This window comes from Parasteatoda tepidariorum, chromosome 10 (assembly GCF_982258835.1).
Source record: "Parasteatoda tepidariorum strain Cologne lab strain chromosome 10, Ptep-v5.0, whole genome shotgun sequence".
Taxonomy (NCBI): domain Eukaryota; kingdom Metazoa; phylum Arthropoda; class Arachnida; order Araneae; family Theridiidae; genus Parasteatoda; species Parasteatoda tepidariorum.
In genome coordinates, this window is record NC_141764.1 from 69891131 (window position 1) to 69898716 (window position 7586).

The 7586-nt window shown below is 28.8% G+C and overlaps 1 protein-coding gene across 3 annotated transcripts; it reads right to left on the reverse strand.

Annotated features, from left to right (window-relative positions):
- Nucleotides 1-206: 206 nt before the first annotated feature.
- Nucleotides 207-7274, reverse strand: LOC107443502 (uncharacterized). 3 transcript variants are annotated; one of them, XM_016057396.4, is made up of 2 exons: nucleotides 7033-7274; nucleotides 207-3528 (listed from the first exon to the last, which is right to left on the reverse strand). In XM_016057396.4, the coding sequence occupies exon 2, from the start codon at nucleotides 3396-3398 to the stop codon at nucleotides 1005-1007; it is 2394 nt and encodes a 797-aa protein (XP_015912882.3). In that variant the 5' UTR covers nucleotides 3399-3528; nucleotides 7033-7274; the 3' UTR covers nucleotides 207-1004. The 3 variants fall into 3 exon arrangements, with proteins under 3 accessions (XP_015912882.3, XP_015912884.3, XP_015912883.3); XM_016057398.4 differs by having other exon boundaries at nucleotides 7108-7264; XM_016057397.4 differs by having other exon boundaries at nucleotides 811-3528; nucleotides 7101-7271.
- Nucleotides 7275-7586: the final 312 nt, after the last annotated feature.

Consider the following 7586-nt stretch of genomic DNA (forward strand, 5'->3'; position numbering starts at 1 on the left):
TTAGATGAAAAGTTATTCAGGTTGTTTACTTTTTAATTTCATCCACTATACATAATTAAAGTTAATGAAGATGAGTTTTAAAAGCAATGTGAAATTATATATTCATGAAATGAAGATGTGCACTCTAGGTATTTGTAGGCCATATTATGTTCATTTGCAAAATTTTCAATGAATACATTCTTCATACATATATAAAAATTATCAACTTTTATCTTTTTTTCTATCATACTTTGTTTTTGAAATAAAGGAAATAAATTAAACTTTTTCCTGAACATTCCAAAAATACAACTGAATAAACTCCCAATTTAATTAAACAATATATTCATGAATTGATAATTTATTCATTGAAATGAGAGAAATGAACATATCATGTACTACCTATAGAATGTGCATTCACACCCCATGGATATATATAATTTTGTAAAATTTCTGGAATTTTTTTATTTTATTACAGCTCAATTTTTTATGTGCTCCATATAGCTTCTTGACTGGTTTAAATTTAATAATGATTCATACTTTACATTTTATAAAGAGATTTTTCTTTATTTTAAATAAGAATAAAAGTTGAAAAAACCCTTACTGAGTTAATTCTCGCTGGGCCTCATTGGCTAACTCTAAAAAAAAATAAGACCTCCACATTAAATATACTTAATCTAACTTTACAATGAAAAGTGTGAGGTAGCATATGTTCTTTAAATGGCCAAAATTATAAAATAAATGTCTCAAGTAGATGCTTAAAATGGATTAATGATTGTGGGCTTTTGATTATACAAAACTTAAACATATAAATCAACATTAACATACAATATCACAATTTCAATAGAAATTTAATTTTAAACCATACAAAATAAATCATTAATAAATGGATGATACATATATATTAATGTTACTATACATAGTAAACAATTCAATTTAAACAATTTAGTAAACTTAACCAAATACATTTTATACAATGATTGAAATATAAAAATAGACCTTCATTATTAAACTGACGACTAAATTTGTCAATCACAGATCATCTTATCAGAAGCGATGTTTTTTTTTAGTGATACCATCGTCCTTAAAGCTTCTTCAAGCTTATTTTCAAAACATTCTAATTGTTTGTAACCGAGAAGCAGTGTTTCTTGTTTTGAGGGATCTCGACAAAAATCATAGAAGGCTTGCACATTCAATTGTTGAGAGTTAAAAGGAGGTGCTTTGATATTCAAAGATGGGATGAAATTACACAATGCCTTAAAAAATTTTCTATAAAATTCAATATCGAGTACTGAAGCATGAGGATTTTTAATAACAGTTTTAGACATATAAGTTTTTATTAACTTGACTGAGGGGTATAAATTACACATTAAATTTTCAAACTCTTTTTCAGACGGAAAGACTGACGGTTTTTCGTAGATAAATTCATGAGGCAAATCACAAAAATCCATAGTAATACCACATAAATGATTGATAGTAGCCCAATTGTGTTGAAAAAGATTAAATACTGCTTCGTATAAAAATAAAGATGACGGACTTCCATTTTCATTCGAATTTTTCTTTGCTAACAATTCTACACAAGTTAAATGACTATTGCGAATATTTTCAAGAGGTACTTCAAGAACTGACCAGGCTTTTTTGATAGAAATAAAGATTTTTTCAATAGCAGTCAAAATTTCTAGGCATTTTTCTGCTTTACACAAAAATCCATCAACACTTTCTGAAACACTTTGCAAGAATTTAAAATTACATAAATCTCTTTGATTAAAATGGAAAGAAAAAACACATTTCCAATATTTATCTATAGCTTTAAATATGCTTTGAAGTGAAGTCATATCAAGTTTAAATGCTACCCACACATCACCATAAGCTTCATCCATTTCAATCTTTATCAATTTACATAACACGTCTTTTAACATAAACCTTGCTTTAGTCATTAATGTATGAATTTCTTGAAGGTGCGGATGTTCGTCAGAGGATTTTTGTTCAGAAATAGGCAAGATTTCCACAGTAGTTAACGGTTTGACTTTGGCATTTTTATGTATGTCGCTTTCAAGGCAAACTCTTTTCCCAGATTTATCTTTTTCATCAACTTTTGTGAAATCCATGAATGATTTAACATTGTGAGCTGTTATATTACTTATCATAGCTTTTGTGGATAAATTAATATCATTGGTTATCAAAATTACTTTATCCTGTGCCATTTTTTGGGCAAGATTTAAACAACATTCTAAAATTAGATCATCATTGCAATTGCTAAATGGCTGAGCACTTTCTTTCATTTCTTTCGGAGACTGACCATGAAATCTCGGATGCTTTCCCTTGATCATACGATTTATATATTTAATACCTTCGTGAGCTTTTCTATGAATTTCAGATGATTCAGTGGGCCTTTTTCTCAATTTATCCAGCTCCTGAATTACAATCCAAGGGACGACAATGTGAGGGAAACCATTATTTTTAATAGACACATCCTTAATTTCGTCAATTTGAGCTAATTCATAAATAAATACATTTGTATCAAGCACAATATAAAAACTGGATGATTCATCGACTAAAAGGTTATCAATTATTAGAAAATTCATAGATAAATCCAACATTTCAACATCTTCGACGGTCTCATGACCAGTAACATCAGCTTCAGTCACAAGACTAGTTGAATGATTGTCAACTAATGCCGTACGATCATTATTCAAAGCATGAGGTGTCGAAATAAGGCATTGTTTTTTGATACGAGCTTTATCAGCTTGCTCTTTCTCTATAAATGAGTTTGAGTGAACTAAATTATCTGAAGTTTTATTTCCAAGTAGCTTGTTTACATTGCCGAAATTTTTTGTTGGCGGTAATAATTTTTCACCAAGTGGTTTGGATATAATTGGATTGTCAACTGTACACTTTAGATTAGATGAAGTTTTATTAGAATGCTGCACGTTAACTTTGTTGGTAGCATTTGATTTAGATACGCAAAATGTTTTATTTTTAAAAGAGCCACAGGTCACTTCACAATTCTTATTTAAAGACATTTTTGAGTCAAAATTTTTCTTTTTTTGTTGAAAATTTTTCTTTCTTTCAGAAGCAGTTATATTAAACTTAACATTTGCTCCTTGTTTTTTTGGAACAGAACCCAAAGTAGAATCGCTTACTTTTTTAAAACCTGTGGAGCAAAACTTTTTTTGTGATGGGTCATTTGGCTTGTTTTGGTCAGCAAATAATGTGTCAGAACTTCTCTTCTCCACTTTAGAATACTTAGAGGGCAAGTTTGAGCTATTTTTCATTATTTTTTGAGGAGCCCATTCTGGCAGAGTCCAGGAAGAAATCTTAAGAGTTTTATTAACATAATACATTTTCCCAGGATTGCTTCGTGATACTTTTGCAATCCATCCATCTGGCAAAAGAATCTTTTGTTTATACTTACCAGCCATTTTGAAATATGATGATCAGCTCTGGATACTTTAATTGTAATTAGTACACTGTTAGTTGGCAAAGCATTCCAATAATAGCATATGAGTTGATAGCAGCTACATTTGTTCTTCAACATTCATAATTTGCAACCTAAAAATAATAAAAAAGATAAGTAAGAGTAAAACAATACTATCATACATTGAAAGTGAATATGCAATCAAACAAGGTTTGCAAGTTAGAAAAATTTTATAAAAATAAACAGACTAGACTTTTCTATCACTGAGTTGCTTCATAGGCAGAGAAGGACTTATTAGCCAAATATCAAAAGTAATACCCAAATTTCACAATTTTTAGCCAAAGGCAAATCCTAGCAATTTTTGAGCCAGGGTGGCTCTGGGGATACAGCACCGGTTCGAATCTCAGCGATGGTCGGTCAATTCGAATTCTGCATTCGGCTCACATCGACCACAGTGCAGATGTAAAATATCCCCAGGTGTTGAATGATCATGGATTAAAGTCCTTTTGCAGTTAGGCTGACAGTGGGAGGTTTACTCTCCCTGTAACGTAAATGAGAGTTAGTTCCATCAAAAAGTCCTCCAGAAAGGCAAATTTCTCCCAATACAGGAGTTCCCTTGTCTTCTGGATTGGGCTAAAAATTACAAAGCTTGTACATTGGAAGTCCTAAACTCAGAATTGGGTCAACTATTCAACGCCAGTGATAAAATAAGATTTTCTGATTGCTTTTTTTTCTCATAGGAAACTTCAAATCAAAATACAAATTTACTATACATTGAATCATTTTATGAAATGCAAATTCTAATCAAGAGTCATTTTGCAGTTGAGGAGGACTTAATGAGTAATAAATAGGTGAGAGGATCAAAAATGTAGTTATTGTTGTATCCTCTATGGAAAAGAAATAGGAATAGGTTGGAGTTCATTTTTGATAACTTCTTAGACTAGAGCAGTAATATAAGGATAAACCTGAAGCAACATTATGTTATTGTATAATCGTGTGATCCAGCGAGGAACATGCTAATTTGTATTTTCACGGTAGTTTCTCTCATGTTCACATAATCTATCTTGTTGCCTTCATTATCTAGACTTAATATATTTCAAATTGGTTAATCTGACTGAAATAATATTAGAAATATAGCATTTGCTCAGAAAAATTCCCTTTGACCTTTTTTCAGGATCAAGGAAATATATCTTTTCCTTTTCGGTAAAATAACTATTTAGGCAAACACAATTCTTTTGCCAAATTTACAATTTTAGCACATTTGGAGAGGTGGCAAATGCTTAGCCTGGGCCCTACATAGGTTTTTTTTTTAAATAATGATATTTTTATTTAATATTAAATTTTTTTTATAGTTCTTATTATCTTTTTTACAGTTACCCTACATTGTTGAAACATACATAGCATTTGCTACCAAACCATGCAAAAAAAAATATATTTGTATATATACACATATTTATGGTAAAGAGCCACTATCAAAATAAGCAAATATATGTGTAAGCCATAAGGAGAAGGCCAATGATGTCAGGCGTAAAACCTTTTTCATATCAAATTATTTTCCAGCATACATATATAATTATATGACTATAAATGATTTGAAAATAAATAGGATTTAAATTAAGTTTAAGCAAATCAAAATAAGCAAATTAAGTTTAAAAAATTGCTATAATATTTTTTAGTCAAAAAAGTCTGACCTTCAACTAATTAAATTTCAATACTTTATTCCGATTAATTTCAATTAATATAGAAGAGAAAAACACTCGATGAGCAGCAGTTAGGCAAAGCATCAAGAAGCCACTAGTTTTTGCGTTTGCAAAGGAAAAATTAAAGGCATGCTAAAAGACAATCAATGTGCATAAATGTTTTTCAAAAAAGTAAACAAAAGAAAAATTAATAAACAACTTGAAAACTTTTAAATAATTGGTATTTATTTAAAACATTATTTTAAAATCACTTAAAAATTCATTAATATATCTTCCCTCCCAAAAATAAAGTCAAAAATTGAGAATAATTGTAACAAAGTAAATATTTGTAATAATAATCAGAATTAAACCTACAAACGCAGATAATTTCACCAGTGTGTAATAATTATATGTATTTAAATAATGAATTAATTCTTAAAAAAATAGAATATGAATAAAAAGGCAGTATTTTCTATTGGTTTATTTTTACAAAGAGGGCACATTAAGGGTTAGGCAGGACTCGTCTGGAAATGCTTGGTAGAACACTGAAATAAACATTCAATGTGAAAATTTTAAAAGTAAAACTTTTAACCACTATGTATTTTTTGTATGCAAGAACTGGTCAGTGACCTCTTGATGACTGTCTAACTGCTGTTCAACAAGTGTTTTTGACTTTTGCATTAGATATCTGTAAACCGTGCAACAGATCAGATCTAATTTTTTAAATGTTTCAATGAAAATAAAATTCTTAATTACTTCAATGAAAGAAAAGTGTTTTAAAAAATGATATCATCAATGTCTGCGTCAAAATCGCTACCAAGTGAAAATCAAACAATAGCTGCCGGAAAACTTACTAAATAAACATTATTGAATGTGAAAATTTTAAAAGTAAAACTCTCAGCAGCTATTTATTTTTTAAAATTTTTAAACTACAAATTTTCCTTTCATTTTGGTAATAAAAGAGAATTATTTTTTGAAATACAAAAATAAAATAGAATATGAGAACAATTTAAATGTTCAAACAATTGTTGGGGTTCAAATTAATTTAATACATAATATTATGCATTTTGATAAATTTTAAATGTGGAAAATGACCCTCAAAAACTCAAAGTGCTTCTTACATGAGACAGCCCCTTGCCTATTTTTATTTCTTAGGAGAACTCTTTTTATTTGGTTAGTTATCTCCCAGCCATTGCCTGGTTGTCGCCAACACTTGGCAACCATTTAGATGCAGGAACTTATATTATGGAAATCTACAAAGATTAATTGTCATAATTTATACAATGATGCTATTTTTACAACACTTTTTATTTCATTGAATGAACTAAAGTAAAAATTTTATGTTCCCTGAAGCATTTAAAAATACTGTATTTAAATTATATAAAAAATTTTTAGGGACATCTTTTTGTTCAAAGTATGATTAGTTAATTCTTCTAACACTACAGTTTTTACAAATACTAAGGCACATTTAAATTGACATTTAATAAATTCTTTAGTTGATGATTCCTTTAAAAGTATAATTTAAGAAGTTGATGGGTTACGAACATTTTTGGAATTGCATTTGAAGGTATTTTTCTGAAAAAAATAAAACAATAAAAAAAAATTTGAACAAAAAATTAGAAGGAAATAAACTATTCTATTATAATACATATTTTGTAAATACGATTTTCAAGGTAATGTTTATGTTTCTGAACATACTGTTCTCAAGGTTTCGGGGAAGGAGAGACTAATTAGATTATCATTGACACCAGCGATGTTTGATTTTTTTTTTTTTTTTTTTATAATTCCCCATTTGTTTAGTTTATTTGGTCCAACTAAACAGATAAGTAATCCATGGAGGTAACTACACATGTTTGTTAAATAGATTGCATTATATTTTTAATAATTTAATGTGAAAGTTTGTAAAATGTTACTATTACACAAAAATGAAAGAAAGAATGATAAAAACATTATTATTACTTATCCCAGTATATGAACAATCTCTATAACTGAAAATTATAATTAAAGAAAAACAAAGCAAGTATAACCATTCACCACGAAAATAAGATGTTCAACAATCAAGAAGCAACACAAAATTGCTAAAATTTCCAAAAAATATGTAATTATAAATAGATTTCGTTATTCTCATTCGAATATGTTTATGTTCGTAAAACACAAACTCAATTTATTGTTTAGGAAAAATGCGCAAAGCATCCGGCGCTTTAATTCTGCTTCTTTCTCGCTTCAAATTTACACAAAAGTATTTCAGCTTTCTCTAACTTCTTAGCTTTTTTATTTATAAAATTGGCAATGCTGTAACCACCAATCACTAAGGATTTCGAAATGAAAACAAGATTATGCAAGGGTGAAGGTTGTTTGTTGACTTTATTGGTTTTTGTTTGTCAGTTGTCTTTGTTCAAGATAGTTAGATCGGTCTAATGAGTTTATTAATTATATAAATTAAAATGGATGACTGCAAGACATTCGATCATGCGTATTCCGAAATCTATAAAAAAATTCTACCCGAAATATGT